Source organism: Bos javanicus, chromosome 17 (genome assembly GCF_032452875.1).
Source record: "Bos javanicus breed banteng chromosome 17, ARS-OSU_banteng_1.0, whole genome shotgun sequence".
NCBI classification, from domain to species: domain Eukaryota; kingdom Metazoa; phylum Chordata; class Mammalia; order Artiodactyla; family Bovidae; genus Bos; species Bos javanicus.
This window is the reverse complement of record NC_083884.1, coordinates 1,289,291-1,310,112: the sequence shown is the minus strand read 5'-3', so window position 1 is coordinate 1,310,112 and position 20,822 is coordinate 1,289,291. Positions and strand designations below refer to the sequence as shown.

The 20,822-nt window shown below is 37.5% G+C and overlaps 1 protein-coding gene across 2 annotated transcripts in view; it reads right to left on the bottom strand.

The window, feature by feature from the left end:
* Nucleotides 1-20,822, bottom strand: part of CPE (carboxypeptidase E) — a 153,957-nt gene that overhangs the window by 14,595 nt on the left and 118,540 nt on the right. The window contains exons 6-7 of one of the 2 annotated variants that reach the window (XM_061383892.1): nucleotides 12,052-12,191; nucleotides 3,175-3,274 (exon numbers count right to left, since the gene is read on the bottom strand). In XM_061383892.1, the coding sequence (XP_061239876.1) occupies nucleotides 3,175-3,274; nucleotides 12,052-12,191 (240 nt within the window). The remainder of the gene's footprint in view (nucleotides 1-3,174; nucleotides 3,275-12,051; nucleotides 12,192-20,822) is intronic. The other variant, XM_061383893.1, reaches the window with a different exon arrangement.

The following is a 20,822-nucleotide window of genomic DNA, read 5'->3' as shown; positions in this document are numbered from 1 at the left end:
AGAATCAATATTGTAAAAATAATTATACTACCAAATGCAATCTACAGATTTAATGCAATCCCTATCAAATTACCAATTGTATTTTTCAGAGAACTGGAACAAAAAATTCACAATTCATATGGAAACACAAAAGATCCTGATTAGCCAAAGCAGAATTGAGAAAGAAGAATGGAGCTAGAGGAATCAATCTTCTGATTTCAGATAATACTACAAAGATATAGTCATCAATACAGTATGGTACTGGCACAAAAACAGAAATACAGACCAATGGAACAAAATAGAGAGCCCAGAAAAAACCCATGCACCCATGGGTAACTTATTTTTGACAAAGGAAGCAAGAATATACAATGGGGCTAAGATAGCCTCTTCAATAAATGGTGCTGGGAAAACTGGACAGCTTCATATAAAAGAATGAAATTAGAACACTTCCTAACACCATACATAAAGATAAACTCAAAATGGATTAAAGACCTAAATGTAAGATCAGAAACTATAGAACTCTTAGAGGAAAACATAGGCAGAATACTCGATGACATAAATCAAAGTAAGATCCTCTATGACCCACCTCCTAGAGTAACAGAAATAAAAACAAAAGTAAACAAGTGGGACCTGATTAAACTCAAAAGCTTTTGTACAGCAAAGGAAACTATAAGCAAGGTGAAAAGACAACCCTCAGAATGGGAGAAAACAATAGCAAATGAAACAACTGATAAAAGATTAATGTCCAAAATATACAAGCAGCTCATACAACTCAATGCCAGAAAAACAAACAACCCAATCAAAAAGTGGGGAAAAGACCTAAACAGACATTTCTCCAAAGAAGACATACAGATGGCTAACAAACACATGAAAAGATGCTCAATATTGCTCATTATTAGAGAAATGCAAATCAAAACTACAATGAGATACTACCTCACACTGCTCAGAATGGCCCTTATCAAAAAGCCTACAAACAATAAATGCTGGAGACAGTGTGGAGAAAAGGGAATGCTCTTGCACTTTTGCTGGGAATGTAAATTGATACAGCCACTATGGAAGATGGTATGGAGATTTCCTAAAAAAAAAAAACTAGGAGTAAAACCACATATGACACAGCAATCCCACTTCTAGGCATACACCCTGAGGAAACAAAAATTGAAAGAGAAACATGTATCTCATTGTTCATTGCAGCACTATTTACAATAGCTAGAACATGGAAGCAGCCTAGATGTCCATCGAAAGATGAATGGATAAAGAAGTTGTGGTACATATACACAATGGAATATTACTCAGTCATAAAAAGGAATGCATTTGAGTCTGTTGTAATGAGGTGGATGAACCTAGAACATATACAGAGTGAAGTGAGTCATAAAGAGAAAGATAAATACCTTATATTAATGTATATATATGGAATCTAGAAAAATGATACTGAAGAATTTATTTACAGGGCAACAGTGGAGAAACAGACATAGAGAATAGACTTATGGACATGGGGAGAGGGGAGAAGAGGGTGAGATGTATGTTAAGAGTAACATGGAACTTACATTACCATATGTAAAATAGATAGTCAATGGGAATTTGCTGTAAGGCTCAGGAAACTCAAACAGGGGCTCTGTATCATCCTCGAGCAGTGGGATGGGGAGGGAGGTGGGAGGAAGGTTCAAAGGGGAGGGGAGATATGTATTCCTATGGCTGATTCATGTTGAGGTTTGACAGAAAACAGCAAAATCCTGTAAAGCAATTATCCTTCAATAAAAAATAAATTATTTTTTAAAAAAGCTAGTCCCAGAACCTGCTTCTCAGATTTCATTCCTTTCTACCTATTTATACTGCCAACGTGAGATTTTCCTAAAATTTTCACATCTGGAATGCAGAGAAAATAATGTTTATATGTTACTAATGTTAACAAAAGCAGTTGCTTGTGGCCATAGGGTGCACGGCCTAGGTCCTTCAAGAAGTCCCGCCCCAGGGGTGAAGGGAGCAATAATTTGGCACAGATTCTGGCATATTGGTCCAGAAGGTGGGCTGGCACTTCATCGGGTGTTGAAAAGCATTGTTGTTTGAATAAATAAATGGATTTTTAGAAAACAAATATTCAAGATTAAAAAATACAAATTATAAATGTGGAGATTAAATAAGAGTTAACGGTATAGGATGTTTGGGAACTAATTTAAAGGTTAATTAATGCTAAGGTCTTGAAACATGTATAAACAGAGTTTATAGCTAAAAAGATATTATTGTTTTTGATAAGATGCCAACAAATGAGAATTACACTAAAATGAGTTGGAGAGATGTTTATTAACAGGAGTAGATAGGAAATGGCAACCCACTCCAGTGTTCTTGCCTGCAGAATCCCAGGGACGGCGGAGCCTGGTGGGCTGCCATCTGTGGGATGGCACAGAGTCAGCCACAACTGAGGCGACTTGCTAGTAGTAGATAGGTTTGCCAGAAAAACACATCATTTCCCCCAAACTAGGAAAATGGAAAGAGGGCTTTAAACCTAGAAACAACTAACATAAACTTCAATCCTGTAAGGTCCTTTTCAGCCTTGGATACATATGGCTTTATGACACAGATTAAATGAAGAAATGGATGGGACATCCTAGACAACAAAACACAGGCAGTTAACCTCCTTCCTACTCTTCTGCTCCCTCCTGAGGTCCACCAATTAACAGCTCTTTAGAATCTCTTCTTGAAAGTGATAGTGAAGTCGCTCAGTCGTGTCCAGTTCTTTGCGATAATGGACTGTAGCCCACCAGACTTCTCCATGGGATTTTCCAGGCAAGAGTACTGGAGTGGGTTGCCATTTCCTTCTCCAGGGGGTCTTCCTGACCCAAGGATCGAACCCAAGTCTCCCGCATTGCAGGCAGACACTTTACCCTCTGAGCCACCAGGGAAGCCCTTCTTAGGAGAGATCATTAGGATACAGCATTTTAATTCCAGCTGGTTCATCTTCCTTTGCCTTGACAAGTGCAAAGAGTCTCACAGACGGCCCTGCCTCACAGCCCTCCTAAGTAACTACCTGACCTGTTCCCCAGATAAAAATTTAACTAGGTCAAAGCTGGAGAGAGTGTAAAGAGACATGAGGCATTTAATTGCTTTGCATAGAACAGTATAAGAATGTAACTATGCTAAGAAGTAGCCACGGTCTCATATGCAATACTAGAGCCTCTGATCACAGCAAAGAACACCCACCAGATGTGACATCATGGTCTATTCCTTCCACAGAGAGGGTGGCGTTAGCAATTGGGTTACCCTGAAGATCTCGGACAAATCCTTTAACTCCTCGGTGTATCTGTGATGGTCAAGAATAACCAAAAAAATTTGTATTAGAAACAACCTAAAAACATGCTTCATATCAAACATCTCCTTATTTTCTAGCAAAATACTGAAGATTTCTATTGTTTAGGTATCAAAACAAGCTCAAAAAGTCACTGAATTTTTTGTACATTCTTTACTCTGCTTTTTCTCAAGTAGACAAATGAGAAGTAACCCCTGGAAAATTGATATCTTATTCTGAGTCAAATAAGACTTTGAAGTACCTTCCAAACTACCAAAACAAACAAGCAAACAAAAAACCTGTCAATGTGTAAAACAGTTCTGGTCTGAACATATTTCATTGCTTTCTATTTTAAATTTGGTTAATTATGTATACTTTATATGCCACGTATCAGTTAACAAGATATCACATTATAGCCCTTCAATACTTGTTCCTTTTAGATAAAAGGATATATATATACTGTGAATATTTTTGCATTAAACCCACTAATAATATTATTTTGGTTGAAAATCAGTGCATGAAAAGTCAGTGAACTTACTAACTGAAAACTGGGTTTATTAATAAAAAAGAAGAGTTTATGTTGAGAACAAGCTATTGAATTAAGTTGCTGTCATCAACTAACTACTACAATGAAAACTACAAAAACAATTTTATTTCTAAATGATAATTCAACCAAGTCAACATGTATTTGAAGTAAAGGAGGGTCACTTAAGGTCTTTGAGAAAGTACTGCTTCTGGAATATCAAATGATAATCTATCAATCTTGATAATTTAGCAAAACACCATCCACCCCACTCCAGTTGCTCTTCACTCATATGACCCCAGAAAATAAATTTTCTTTTGCTATTGATGATATTTACATATTTTCCTACAGAAAATAGAATAAATCTCATGTGTCCCTTTGTCACTGGAGAGTAAATATGGCAGTGGTAAAATGTTTTATCAAAGAGATACCCTTTGTATACTAGTAAAATTTTTTTGAATTTTCTATTTTTTTTAAAAAAGCAAAACTCTTTAAGTAACACATAATTCTTTTCTCTAAACGCAATTTACTCATGGTAAAAAAGTGATACAGGGACTTTCTGGGTGGTTCAGTGGCTAAGACTGTGTGCTCTCAATGCAGGAGGCCTGAGTTTGATCCCTGGTCAGAGAACTAGATCCCACATGCCACAACTAAAAAATCCTGCATGCCAAAGATCGAAAATCCTATGTACTAAAACTAAGATCCAATGCAGCCAAATAAACATTTTTGTAAAAAGTGATACATTTGCAGTAATAATAATAATTTTAATGGCAACCAGTAAAGTGAGAAGAGAGTAAACACAATTTTAAAACAAAAAGATATTTTTAATCTTTTCCCCAAGATTCACCTATGGATTAGCCAACCAAAATTGAATGAGACTGAAATTTAGCTACTGGAAACAAGAGAAGTTAGCTTTCTTAATGAAATTCACATGGTAAAAGTATTAGAAAAATTGTAGAGATTAATTTATTCATCTTGGGGCACTATAATCCTGATATATGTTTAAAATGTCCTCATCATTGAAAAAATAAATCAATCACTTCAAAAACATATAATTCACCTACATTAGGTATAAATATACCCATTAATATTCATAATTGTATGTTTTTCTGCCTCTGCAACCCAAGACTTAAATTACAGTATGTGATTAACAAATAGCTATGTTAGGTAGGAAATTAGGCATGAGCAACAAGCAGTGGCCTAGCCGAAAAGGATGCAAGCTGATCTCTAAACCCCATCCTAAACACACCCAGGAGAGCTCACAGATATGCTACAAAAACAACCACAGAGACTTTTCCAACTCTTGCACATGCACCCTAGGCACATAGTGAATACAAACTAACCACAGGGGCTTCTTCAAGTAACCTTAAACAGCTAGGAGCCCATTAAGCGCTCATAAATACTCATAATATCTATGGATTTATGAATTCTTACATAGTCATAAATATGTATGTGTTCATATATACATATATCTGATTGTACAAACTGAATGATGGGAAAGACATGCACAACAGAGACTGTGGCTGTGTAACTTGCAAGTGCCAACTAGCCTTGAGGGTATGCCCTTTCCTGATAGGTGGTGAGTACAGGCCCTATTTTGCACAGGACAGAACCAAGAGGAAGAGACAGGAAGTATAAAAGGAGAAGCCAAGAGGGATTGTTATGATTCCTTTCAGGTTGGCCCACTTCCACATCTCTTTAATAAATGTTCTGTCTGCTTGAGCTATAACTGCAACTTTTCTGTTGTTTCAAACCCTTTAGTCCATCATTCTAAATCTTTGTTACTATGAGACAAGAACCAAGGGTGAGAAATAAACCAACCTGATGGTTAAATAAATAAATGTATGATACGCCAATTATGGAGCATTATTTTTCTGTTTGAAATTTTCCACTATAGGAATAAACCTCAATGGAAATGTTATGGGCTACTAGGACTCCACAGTAATGCAGACTGGAAAACAGTCACTTTATGGTGTTTGCAAAAGAAACCCCAGAAGTTTATTAATAAATTTCACTCATATCTGGGCAAGTTATTTTACTACACTTGTTCTTCCTATAATTCTCCTTCCCCAGATTCTAGACATTTCAATCAAGCAAGGCTAAAAACAAAAAAAAAAAAAAATTAAATTTTCATTGTCGCTAGAATAGTTTAATGTCAATAACCTTTAAATCTTCAAATACTTAAGTGTCCTCCAGAGGGCTTGCTGAAATGGAGACTCGGGTACTGCCCTTCAAGGAATGTGATTCAGTGTTGGGACTGAAAACTCATTTTTAACAATAATCTAGATGAGTCTGAGGCAAGTGTTCATGAACCATTCTTTGAAAAATTCTTTGGAAATTTTGAGAACTAGACAGTTCCATGGCTATTGCATAGGAGTTCTTCTTAGAAAACTATTTATGTTGATTAACTTTACAACTCCAGGTCCTAAAAACACCCTTTTAAGGCTCTGCAATAGATTTCTTCTCAACCAATCATTGAATTGGATCTCCTAATCACCAATAGAGCTTTGACAAAAGAACGCACTGGTCATAGCAAACACCCTCTTCCAACAACACAAGAAAAGACTCTACACATGGACATCACCAGATGGCCAACACCAAAATCAGATTGATTATATTCTTTGCAGCCAAAGATGGAGAAGCTCTATACAGTCAGCAAAAACAAGACCGGGAGCTGACTGTGGTTCAGATCATGAACTCCTTATGCTGTATTCAAACTTAAATAGGAGAAAGTAGGGAAAACCACTAGATCATTCAGGTATGACCTAAATCAAACCCCTTACAATCATACAGTGGATGTGAGAAATAGATTTGAGACACTAGATCTGATAGAGTGTCTGATGAACTATGGATCGAGGTTCATGACATTGTATAGGAGACAGAGATCAAGACCATCCCCATGGAAAAGAAATGCAAAAAAGCAAAATGGCTGTCTGAGGAGGCCTTATAAATAGCTGTGAAATGAAGAGAAGCAAAGAGCAAAGGGGAAAAGGAAAGATATACCCATTTGAATGCAGAGTTCCAAAGAATAGCAAGGAGAGAAAAGAAAGCCTTCCTCAGTGATCAGTGCAGAGAAATAGAGGAAAACAATAGAGTGGGAAAGACTAGAGATCTCTTCAAGAAAATTAGAGATACCAAGGGAACATTTCATGTAAAGGTGGGCTCAATAAAGGACAGAAATGATATGGACCTAACAGAAGCAGAAGACATTAAGAAGAGGTGGCAAGAATACACAGAAGAACTATACAATAAAGATCTTCATGACCTAGATGATCACAATGGTGTGATCACTCACCAAGAGCCAGACATCCTGGAATGTGAAGTCAAGTGGGCCTTAGGAAGCATCACTACAAACAAAGCTAGTGGAGGTGATGGAATACCAGTTGAGCTATTTCAAATCCTGAAAGATGATGCTGTGAAAGTGCTGCACTCAATATGTCAGCAAATTTGAAAAACTCAGCAGTGGCCACAGGACTGGAAAAGGTCAGTTTTTATTCCAATCCCAAAGAAAGGCAATGCCAAAGAATGCTCAAACTACCTCACAATTGCACTCATCTCACATGCTGGTAGAGTAATGCTCAAAATTCTCCAAGCCAGGCTTCAGCAATACGGGAACCGTGAACTTTCACATGTTCAAGCTGGATTTAGAAAAGGCAGAGGAACCAGAGCTCAAATTGCCAACATCCACTGGATCATCAAAAAAGCAAGAGAGTTCCAGAAAAACATCTATTTCTGCTTTATTGACTATGCCAAAGCCTTTGACTGCATGGATCACAATAAACTGTGGAAAATTCTGTGGGAATACCAGACTACCTGACGTGCCTCTTGAGAAACCTGTATGCAGGTCAGGAAGCAACAGTTAGAACTGGACATGGAACAACAGACTGGTTCCAAATAGGAAAAGGAGTACATTAAGGCTGTATATTGTCACCCTGCTTATTTAACTTATATGAAGAGTACATCATGAGAAACACTGGGCTGGATGAAGCACAGGCTGGAACTAAGATTTCTGGGAGAAATACCAATAACCTCAGATATGCAGATGATGCCACCCTTATGGCAGAAAGTGAAGAAAAAGAAGTAAAGAGCTTCTTGATGAAAGTGAAAGAAGATAGTGAAAAAGTTGGCTTAAAGATCAACATTCAGAAAACAAAGATCATGGCATCGGGTCCCATCACTTCATGGGAAATAGACAGAGAAACAGCGGCTGACTTTATTTATTTATTTATTTATTTAGCTCCAAAATCATGCAGATGGTGATTGCAGCCATGAAATTAAAAGATGCTTGCTCCTTGTAAAGAAAGTTATGACCAACCTAGACAGCATATTAAAAAACAGAGACATTACTTTGCCAACAAATGTCCATCTAGTCAAGGCTATGGTTTTTTCAGTAGTCAAGTATGGACGTGATAGTTGGACTATAAAGAAAGCTGAGTGCTAAAGAACTGATGCTTTTGAACTGTGGTGTTGGAGAAGACTCTTGAGAGTCCCTTGGACTGCAAGGAGATCCAACCAGTCCATCCTAAAGGAAATCAGTCCTGGGTGTTCATTGGAAGGACTGATGCTGAAGCTGAAACTCCAATACTTTGGCCACCTGATGCGAAGAGCTGACTCATTTGAAAAGACCCTGATGCTGGAAAAGATTGACGGCAGGAGGAGAAGGGGACAACAGAGGATGAGATGGTTGGATGGCATCACTGACTCAAGGGACATGAGTTTGGGTAGCCCTCGGGGGTTGGTGATGGACAGGGAGGCCTGGCATGCTGCAGTCCCTGTCGTCTCAAAGAGTCAGACACAACTGAGTGACTGAACTGAAATGAACTGAATCACCTATTTTTCCATCTGTTATAAAACTAGTCAATGATTAGATTTTAGGCCCAGGTGTTCAATTATTTATCACTACCATATTCCACTGTCGTGAAATAATTTCAACACAGAACTTCTGGAAGCCTTCACTAATATTCCACCAGCCTTTGATTCCCTAATCTGGAGTGTCCTTTGAGGCAAGCTGGTGTGAGTTCACTGCAAATACCAATCTTACTGCTTCCATACATTCTGTACAATAATAGTGATGTCACACCAGGATGGGTCACAGGGATCTGTCGACAGATCAAACTTTCATTTCAAGTGGCATAAAACAGGACTGTATCATCTGATCCCTCTTGTTTTCAGCTAATTCTTACATAAACTGATACAGCTTTTAGATTAATTAATGCAACTGCCACCATAAATATGACAATCATTCTACTCTTTCTGATGGCACACATTTGGGTTTTGTTTTATAGTGCAATTTTTCTCAAGAACTAAGATAGGACTTCCTTGGTAGTTTAGTGGTTAAGAATCCACCAGCCAATCCAGGGAACACAGGTTCAACCCCTGGTCCAGGAAGATTCCACATGCCATAACCATGCACCACAGCAACTGAGCCTGGGCACCACAATTACTGAGCTTGCACACTCTAGAACCCATGCTCTGCAACCAGAGAAGACACCACAATAAGAAGTTTGCACACCACAACTAGAGAGTAGCTCCAAGTCACTGCAACTAGAATAAGTTCATGTGCAGCAATGAAGGTTCAGCACAGTCAAAAATAAATAAATTAGAATAAGAACTTAAATAGCAGCTGAACATTTTCTTTTAATTGTTGATGGGGTAATAATTTTACTGACATCAACTGTAGGGAATCCTAGAGCATAGCTCCAAGAATCCTTTTCTGAACTGGCAGCACTGGGTTAAGGACCCTTCTGTGTACTGCTATTGCTCTTTATTTTAGCATTTATCATCCTCTCTTGTAGTTAGGTATTGATATCTGAACTTAAGATGAAACACACTCTCCCCAGAGCCTTATAGGGTGCCTAGGACACCCCACTCCAGTACTCTTGCCTGGAAAATTCCATGGACGGAGGAGCCTGGTAGGCTGCAGTCCATGGGGCCGCTAAGAGTCGGACACGACTGAGCGACTTCACTTTCACTTTTCACTTTCATGCATTGGAGAAGGAAATGGCAACCCACTCCAATGTTCTTGCCTGGAGAATCCCAGGGACGGCGGAGCCTGGTGGGCTGCCATCTATGGGGTCGCACAAAGTCCGACATGACTGAAGCGACTTAGCAGCAGCAGCAGCAGGACACAAAAGTAGCTTAATAAATTTTTGCTGTAAAAATTAATAAATAAAATGAAAAGCATTGAATTAAGGAAGCATTCTTTGCTATCTAAGCAAAGAACACACCAAATAGCCCCATCTTACTTACTCAGCCTACAACTTTACTTTTAAATTTTGCTCTTAAAATATCCATCCAAATATAGCTCTCCTCAAACAACATTCTAGAAGGGTGCCCACTCAAGTTTTTTCAGAATCAACATAGCTAATTATCTTTAGCTTTGTTGTTGAAAATATCTTTTTGTGTTAACATGCACTTTTATGTTAATTCCACTGACATAAAAATCCTGTATAATGGATGTTTTTTTATAACTGTCATCACTGTATTTCTTCCATGATAATACCTTTTGGTAAGGTATATGGATACTTGTGGAGAAGGCAATGGCAACCCACTCCAGTACTCTTCCTGGAAAATCCCATGGACAGAGAAGCCTGGTAGGCTGTCTCTATGTCCCCATGCAGTCCATGGGGTCGCCAAGAGTCAGACACGACTGAGCAACTTCACTCTCGCTTTTCACTTTCATCCATTGGAGAAGGAAATGGCAACCCACTCCAGCATTCTTGCCTGGAGAATCCCAGGGACGGGGGAGCTTGGTGGGCTGCCATCCATGGGGTCACACAGAGTCAGACACCACTGAAGTGACTTAGCAGCAGCAGCATGGATACTTGACAAGTGTAAAAGAATTCTTAAGCTGATTTCACATTTTTAATGTATTGGGTTCACGTGTATATATTTCTATGTACCTGTGGGTATGAGCTAAGTCACTTCAGTGGTGTCCTATTCTTTGCAACCCTATGGACTGTAGCCCACCAGGTTCCTCTGTCCTTGGAATTTCCCAAGCAAGAACACTGGAGTGGGTTGCCATTGCCTTCTCCAGAGGATCTTCCTGACCCAGGGATCAAACTTGCGTCTCTTATGTCTCCTGCATTGGCAAGCAGGTTCTTTACCACTAATACCACCTGGGAAGCCCGTTTATATGTACATGTATGTGCAAATAGCTACTTATCTATATAATAGCATTTGTTTATATCAAATTAGTTTAAAAATCAGTCTATACTACCTGCCAGTATATGAAACTAACATTACTCTTCCTGACTTTGGATGTAAATGGCCACATACAGAATGGAAAGTGAAACTGTCAAGGCACTGCAAGCAAAGAACAGAGTCCTTAGGTCTTTCCCAACAGTACTGCCCCTGGTGTCAGTCTCTACCTAGTACATAGGGGTGGGGCTACAGGGAACTGGCCTGGATCAAGTCTGAACAGGTAGGTATTTCATTCTGACACGTGGTGAGATTCTACAAATTTCTGTACAGTGACTCTCTGCTAAAGATCTAAATTTATGTCATGAGAGGCAATACAGCATGGTGATTCTGGAACTAGACAGCCTGGATTCTGGCAGAATAACTTCAGGCAAGTTGTTTAACTTCTCTGTGCTTCTGATTTCTTATTTTTAATTCATGGATGATAATGGTGGTGGAATAAAATAAGACGATGTTGCTGATGATATAACGTTCCTTATGGAGTTGTGACAAGTAAATTAATCAATTACTACATGTAAGGCATTTAGGATAATGCCAGGGAAAGAGTTAATGCCCAGTAAATGTAACTTACCCATCATTGCCATTACCTCATCTCCAGTTGAGTCTGGGCTGTGACAAGTGAGGCATAAGGAGACTTTCACTCCTAGGTGCTGATCCTACACCTGCATAACCCTGGGAGTGAATGGCTCATTAAATTTTTCATCCTGGGTGCTTCATTTACTTCATTCTAGATTTGGTCCTACCTGGAATGTCTGACAAATCCAAGGTGATCAGGGTAGAGGAGTATCCTAGGATTGCCCTTAATTAATGCAATATGAAAGAAAAGAGGGTGTCACCCTACCTTTCCATAACTCCAGTTTAATCAGTTCTCAGCAAATATTCATGAACTAAAAAACCAATTACAAATGAAAGACTATTTGAATCATGACTGATGCATTTTTCCAAATGTAGCATTCTCACTTTGGGTCAGGTGGATTCATATAGTCTGGGATCCTCTTAGGAGACTATTGTTCACCAAGTTACTATTGTGCACTTAGACCTCCTATTTTATGCTGGAGACTGGGTTTACCTGCTGAATGTAGCTAATGAGGGAGTTTTTGTTATCCTCCCAGTAGTTCTTCAAAGTCTCTTCAGGTGGAAACTTTTCACAGCTAAGCTCCACAGTAATCTCAAAGCAGTTGCTGCTGAGGTAATTGAAATCTTGCATTCCTGCCAAAACACCAAATGAAAAGTTAAATTATGCATGTGGTGACTAGAACCCACACCGACTGTTCTGCTGACAGCTAGGTAAATACTGTACCAATCCATGCATCTTGAGGAGACTGTGGGAAATTGCAAGTGAAATCACCTACTATATGAGAAGGAACAACATACTTGGGGGATAGTTACCACTTCACAAGCACAAGCAGTCATTTAGTGTAATGCATTGCTGTTGATAGTCCTAAAGCAAGTATCAGCCACATTCCACAGTGCTGGAATCAACTTCAAAGACAACAGGAGAGTGACATCATCAAAAAGGTGAAGCAGGAATTTTCTACTGTCTTCCCTCCCCCCAAAAATACAAATCTTAACAATTACCCATGAATAGAATGTGTTTGTGGAAGTTCAGGAATCTAATGGAAAAGTTAAAGCACACTATTGGAGAAAAAAATTCAAGACTGGACACGTTGAAGTGAGGAAGAGGAACAGTTTCACTTTACCTGTATCACCTCCTTCCCTAAGGTGGGGTAGCTTAGTGCCAAAGAAACCTAATTAGTAATATGAAAACATATAAAAACATACAACATATTGGTAAAGGTACGTATATAGTTAGATTCAGAATATTCTAGTACTGTAATATGAAAGTGTATTATTCACTTTACTATAAAGTTTTTTAAATATTAAAAATAAGTATAGCTACAATAATCTGTTCATAGATACACAAAATGGAAAGATGTAAATTGTGACATCAAAACATAAAATGTGGGGTAAAGTTTTGCTTGCAATCAAAGTTAAGTTGTTGACAGCCTAAAATGGACTATTACACTATATGATGTTTTATGTAAGCCACATAGTAACCATAAAGCAAAAACCTATTCAAAAACAGTAAAGATAAAAGAATCAAAGCATACCATTGTAGAAAATCATCAATTCATAAAGAAAGACAGCAAGAGAAGAAGAAAGGAACAAGGTAACTTCAAAACAGAAAACAACAATACAGCAAGGCCTTACCTATCAATAATTATTTTAAATGTAAACAGATTAAATTCTTTAATCAAAAGGCATAGAGTAGCTGAATAGATTAAAAAAAAAACAAGACCCAACTATGTGGTGCCTACAAGAAACTCACTTCAGGTTTAAGAACACACATAAGCTCAAAGTGAAGGGATGACAAAAGATATTCAGTGCTTATGAAAACCAAAAGAGAGAAGAGGTAGCAGTACTTTTCTCAGACAAAATACAGTTTAAGCCAAAAACTGTAATAAGAGACAAATATCATTATATTTTGATAAAGGGGTCAATTCATCAAAGGATGATACAACTATCAAAAATACACAAACACTCAACATTGGAGTATTTAAATATATTAAGCAAATACTAATAGGTCTGAAAAGAGGAATGACCACAGTACTATAACAGTAGGGGACTTCAGTATCCTACTTCCAATAATGGATAACTAGACCATCCATACAGTCTCAGCAAGGGAACACTGGCCTTGAACTATACTTTATATTATATGAACCTAATAGCCATACAGAACAAGCCATCCAACATGGAACATTCTCTAGGATAGATCATATCATAGGTTACAAAAAAAATCTCAGCAGACTAGGTTAGGCTGAAATCATGCCAACTATTTTTTCCAACCACAATGGTACAGAACTAGAAATCATAACAAGAGAAAAACTAGAAAATTCACAAACATGTAGAAAAGTAAACAACACACACTTGAACAAGTCAAAGAGAAACCAAAATATCTTGAACAAATGAAAATAGTAACAACCTACCAAAACTTATGAGATGTAGCAAAAGCAATCCTAAGAAAGAAAATTATTATGATAAATGCTTACATTTAAAAGAAAAAAGAAATATGTAAAATAAATTATTTAATCTTACACTTTAAGAAAACTAGAAAATGAACAAATCAAGCACAAAATTGCAGAAGGATGGGAATAACAAGGATCAAAGCAGAAATAAATGAAATAGAGGCAGGGAAAAGATAAGAAAAGATAAATAAATAAAGATAAATAAAATAAAGATAAATAAAAATAAAAAATATAAATAAAAGAAAAGATAAATCTAAGGGCTGTTTTTTTAATTTTCTCTTATGTTTTATTTATTTATTTATTTATTTTAATTGGAGAATAATTGCTTTACAATATTGTGATTTTTTTTGCCACACATTAACATGAATCAGCCATGGGTACACATGACTGGTTTTTGAAAAAGATAAAATAGACAAAGCTGTAGTTAGACTTACCAAGAATAAAAGAAAGGGGAGACATTTCAACTAATACCATAGAAATGCAAAGGATCATAAAAGACTGTGAACAATTATAAGCCAACACCTGGACAACCTAGAAGAAATGGATACATTCCCAGAAACATACAACTTACCAAGACTGAACCAGGAAGAAACAGAAAATCAAAACAAATCAATTACTAATAGGGAAATTGAATCAGTAATCAAAAACTTTGCAAAAAGGAAAGCCCAGAATCAGGTTTCACTGATGAATTCTACCAAACATTTAAAGAAGAATTGACATCAATCCTCATCAAAATCTTCCAAAAAAAACTGAAGAGAAGGGAACACTCTCAAACTTTTTTTTACAAGTCCAGCATAATGCTGATTTCAAAGCCAGATAAGGATACTACAGAAAAAGAAATTACAGGCTAATTATCATGATGAATAAAGATGCAAAAATTCTCAACAAAAAATTAGCAAACTGAATTCAACAGCACATAAAAAACATCATACACCATGATTGAGTGAAATTTATCCCTAGGATGCAAGGATGGTTCAACAAAGACAAATCAACAAATATAATATACTGCATTAATAGAATGAAAGATAAAAATTAAGTGATCATCTCAAAATATGAAGAAAAATCACCTGAAAAAAATCAGCATGTTTTAATGATAAAAACTCTCAACAGGTTGGGTAGAAAAGGAACATACTTTAACATAATAAAGTCCATATATGACAATTCCACAACTAACATACTCAATGTCGAAAGATTTAAAGCTTCTCCTTTAAGATCAAGAACAAGACAAGGAAGTCTACTCTCACCATTCCTATTCAATATAGTTTTAGAAGTCCTAGCCAGAGAAATGAAGCAAGAATAATAAATAAAAGACACACATGTTAGAAAGGAAGAAGTAAAATTATCTCTGTCTGTAATGATATGACTTTATATAAAGAAAACACTAGAGACTACCAAGCACATACACACACACACAAAACTATTTGGACTAATAAAATAATTCATTAAAGTTTCAGGATACCAAATCAACATACAAAGATCAGTTACATTTCTATCTGCTAACAAAAACTATCCAACAAACATATAAAGAAATCAATCTCACAACAGCAACAAAAACAATAAAATACTTAGGAACAAATTTAACCAAGGAGATGGAAGAGCTGAACAAAGAAAACTATAAGACAGTGATAAAAAAAAAAAAAAAAAGAAATGAAAGAAGGTACAATTGTAATGGAAAGATATCCGATGTTCATAAATTTAATACTGTTAAAATATCCATAGCACTCAAAACTGTCTATAGATTGAATACAATCCCTATCAAAATCTCAATGACGTTTTTGACAAAGCTAGCAGAAAAATATCCTAAAATGCATATAGAATCACAAAAGACACTGAGTAGCCAAAACAATCTTGAAAAAAAAGAACAAAGAAAAAATAAGAACTTTATTTCAAGTGAAAAGTGAAAGTGTTAGTCACTCAGTCATGTCCAACTGTGCAACCCCATGGACTGTAGCCAACCAGATTCCTCTGTCCATGGAATTCTCCAGGCAAGAATACTGGAATGGGTAGCCATTTCCTACTCCAGGGGATCTTCTCAACCCAGTGATTGAACCCAGGCTACCTGCATTGCAAGTCATACTACCAAACTAAAATAATCAAAAGTTTGGTATCAGCATAAAAACAGACACATATCACTGAACAAAATCAAGAATGAGCCCAGAAATAAACCCTGATATATACAGCCAACTAAGGAGATCAGTCCTGGGTGTTCTTTGGAAGGAATGATGCTAAAGCTGAAACTCCAGTACTTTGGCCATCTCACGCGAAGAGTTGACTCATTGGAAAAGACTGATGTTGGGAGGGATTGGGGGCAGGAGGAGAAGGGGAAGACAGAGGATGAGATGGCTGGATGGCATCACTGACTCGATGGACGTGAGTCTCAGTGAACTCCGGGAGTTGGTGATGGACAGGGAGGCCTGGTGTGCTGCAATTTATGGGGTTGCAAAGAGTCGGACACAACTGAGCGACTGAACTGAAATGAACTGAATATTTGATAACAGAACCAAGAATGCTCAATGGAAATAAGATAGTCTCTTTAATAAAACGTTTTCAGAAAACTTGATACATACCTGTAAAAGCAACAAATGGGACTTTTATCTTACACTAACACAAAAATTAATTTAAAATGGGTTAAAGGATTAAATTCAAGACTTTGAACTATAAAGTTCCTAGAAGGAAACAGAGAAAAAACTCCCAACATTGGTCTTAACTAAATTTGTGGGGTATGACACCAAAAGTATTAGATTAGTGCAAAAGTGTTTGTGGTTTTGCATTGTTGAATTTTGTCATTTGATACTGGAATGCATTCTTAAATAAATATGGTTATGTTATACATCATTTTACTGCGCAATGTCTAGCTTTATGTTTTTTGCTAATGCCATTACTTGCTGTTTATTTTATATTTATTTTAGACTATAGAAATGATGTTAGACAAAAAGCAAATTTGAGTGATCTTCTGATTTGAGTTCAAAATGGGTCATAAAGCAGTGGAGACAACTTGCAATAACAATGCATTTAGCACAGGAACTGCTAGTTCAGTTCAGTCGCTCAGTCGTGACCGACTCTTTGTGACCCCATGAATCGCAGCACGCCAGGCCTCCCTGTCCATCACCATCTCCCGGAGTTCACTCAAACTCATGTCCATTGAGTCGGTGTTGCCATCCAGCCATCTCATCCTTTGTCGTCCCCTTTTCCTCCTGCCCCCAATCCCTCATAGCATCAGAGTCTTTTCCAATGAGTCAACCCTTCTCATGAGGTGGCCAAAGTACTGGAGTTTCAGCTTTAGCATCATTCCTTCCAAAGAAATCCCAGGGCTGATCTCCTTCAGAAAGGAATGGTTGGATCTCCTTGCAGTCCAAGGGACTCTCAAGAGTCTTCTCCAACACCACAGTTCAAAAGCATCAATTCTTCAGCGCTCAGCTTTCTTCACAATGAACGTACAATGCAGCAGTAGTTCAAGAGGTTTGACAATGGAGACAAGACCCTTGAAGATGAGGAGCACAGTGGCTGGCCTTTGGAAGTTGACAATGACCAACTGATAAGATCATCAACACTGACCCTCTTACAACTACATGAGAAGTTGATGAAGACTCAACATCAATCATTCTACAGTCATGAGGCATTTGAAGCAAATTGAAAAGGTGAAAAAGTTCAATAAGTGAGCTGATTGAAAATTTTAAAAAATCATTTTATAAGTGTCATCTCTTATTCTACGTAACAACAATGAATCATTTCTCAATCAGATTGTGATGTGCAACAAAAAGTGGATTTTACACAACAATAACTGGCAATAGCCAGCTCAGTGGTTGGACCAAGAAGAAGCTCCAAAGCACTTCCTAAAGTCAAACTTGCATCAAAAAAAGATCATGGTCACTGTTTAGTGGTCTTTTGCCATTTGATCCACCACAGCTTTCTGAATCTTGGCAAAACCATTATATCGGAGAAGTATGCTCAACAAATTAATGAGATGCACTGAAAACTGCAATGCCTGCATCTCGCATTGGTCAATGGAAAGGGCCCAATACTTCTATATGACAACACCCAACCACACATCACACAACAAATGCTTCAAAAGTTGAATGAATTGGGCTATGAAGTTTGGCCTCATCCACCATATTCATCTGACTTCTTGCCAACCATCTACCACTTCTTCAAGCATCTTGAGAGAGGTAAGCAGGTTGATAGGCAGTCCAGGGCCCTTTAAGGAGAAGGTGAATATTCTCACTCATGCTTTCCTTAAGCCTTGTGCAACAATGTATCTTGCCCAAAAGAACTGGCTTTTCTTTAGATCTGGAGCTAATGAATATACAGCAGCCATACATTTTACTCAAGGAAAATGCTTTTCTTAGACCCCATTATGCTTTTCTTGGGCTCTATGTTAATGATTATAATTGTAACAAATCTTGTCTGGGAAACTGTTTCTCAGTAACAATATATCTCATTCATAAATATATTGCCAGGAACTTATTCCTTCTGGCTAAGCTTGTACTGAAGTTATCTCAGGATGCATGCCTTGGGAGAGGGTCTGGTAGAACTTTTACAACCTTGAGGTATTCTTTTTATCTATTCTCAGCATCCAGTTGAAAAGTATATAATGCTCTGCTTCAACTAGTGAGTTGGGTACTCTTTCTACCACTTTCTGATGTCAGAAGCTTCTATGTCAGAAGCTTTCTCTGTCCTATCAGTTATATAAAATGTTGCTGCACAAAGCTCTGAGTGACTGAGACTGTGTTGGTTCCAGAGTTAAATCTTCTCCTTCGGAGACCACAAACTTGGCACCAAACACCATAAGCTATCAATCTCAATAACGTTTTACAAAGAAAATGCTTCCACAACCAGCAAGAGGCAGAAAAGGCTTTCCTAGAGTTTGCTGAATCCCAAAGCATGGATTTTTATGTTTTAAGAATAAACAAACTTATTTCTTGTTGGCAAAAATGTGTTGATTGTAATGGTTCCTATTTTGACTAATAAACATGTATTTGAGCCTAATTATAATAATTTAAAATTCACAGTCTGAAACAATTTTGTTTGCACCAACTTAATACATGTAACAAAAGCAAAAATTGATAAGTGGGACTGCATCAAACTGAAAGCTTCTGCACAGCAAAAGATACAGTCAACAAAATGAAAAGGCAATTTAAGGAATGAGAGAAAGTATTTCCAAATCATATATTGGATAAGGAGCTAATATTGAAAATATGTAAGGAATTCATACAACTCAAGATAAATTTCAAAAAAAAAAAAAAAAACTTGATTAAATAATGGGCAAAAGATCTGAATAGACATTTTTCCAAAGAAAACACACAGATGGCCTACAGGCACATGAAAAGATGTTCAACATCATTAGTCATCAGAGAAATGCAAATGAAAACCACAAGAGATATCATCTCACACTTGTCAGAATGGCTATCTTCAAAAAGAACACAAATAACATCAGTGGACAAGAATGCAGAGAAGAAGCCTCCAACATTGTTGTAGGAAATGCAAATTGGTACAGATACTACAGAAAACAGTATGAAGCTTTCTGAACAAACTAAGAATAGAAATACCATATAGCCTGACATACATCCAAAAAGAGACAAAAATACTAATTCAAAAATATACATACACCCCAACATTCAAGCAGCATTATTTATACTTGACAGGATATGAAAGCAACCTAAGTGTCCATCAACAGATGAGTGGATGAAGATGTGGTATATATACACAATGGAACACTACTCAGCCATAAAAAAGACTGAAAATTTGTCATTTGCAACAACATGGATGGACTTGGAGGGTATTATGCCTAGTGAAATAAGTCATACAGAGAAAGAAAAATACTGTATGTCCCTTATACATGGGATCTAAAAAATAAAGCAGTGAATATAATAACAAGAAAAAAAAAAAAAAAACAGATTCACAGATATAGAGAACTAACTAGTGGTTACCAATGGAGACAGCAAGGAGGGGAGGGGAAAGATTGGGGAAGGAGATTCAGTTCAGTTCAGTCACTCAGTCATGTCTGACTCTTTGGGACCCCATTAATCACAGCATGCCAGGCCTGCCTGTCCATCACCAACTCCCAGAGTTCACTCAAACTCACGTCCATCAAGTCGGTGATGCCATCCAGCCATCTCATCCTTTGTTGTTCCCTTTTCCTCCTGCCCCCAATCTTTCCCAGCATCAGAGTCTTTTCCAATGAGTCAACTCTTCACAAGAGGTGGCCAAAGTACTGGAGTTTCAGCATTAGCATCATTCCTTCCAAAGAACACCCAAGACTGATCTCCTTTAGAATGGACTGGTTGGATCTCCTTGCAGTCCAAGGGATTCTCAAGAGTCTTCTCCACCACCAAAGTTCAAAAGCATCAGTTCTTCGGCGCTCAGCTTTCTTCATAGTCCAACTCTCACATCCATACATGACCACTGGAAAAACCATAGCCTTGACTAGACGGACTTTTGTTGGCAAAGGAATGTCTCTGCTTTTCAATATGCTATCTAGGTTGGTCATAACTTTTCTTCCAAGGAGTAAGCATCTTTTAATTTCATGGCTCCAATCACCATCTGCAGTGATTTTGGAGCCCCAAAAAAATAAAGCCTGACACTGTTTCCCCATCTATTTCCCATGAAGTGATGGAACCAGATGCTATGATCTTCGTTTTCTGAATGTTGAGCTTTAAGCCAACTTTTTCACTTTCCTCTTTCACTTTCATCAAGAGGCTTTTTAGTTTCTCTTCACTTTCTGCCATAAGGGTGGTGTTATCTGCATATCTGAGGTTATTAATATTTCTCCCGGCAATCTTGATTCCAGCTTGTGCTTCTACCAGCCCAGTGTTTC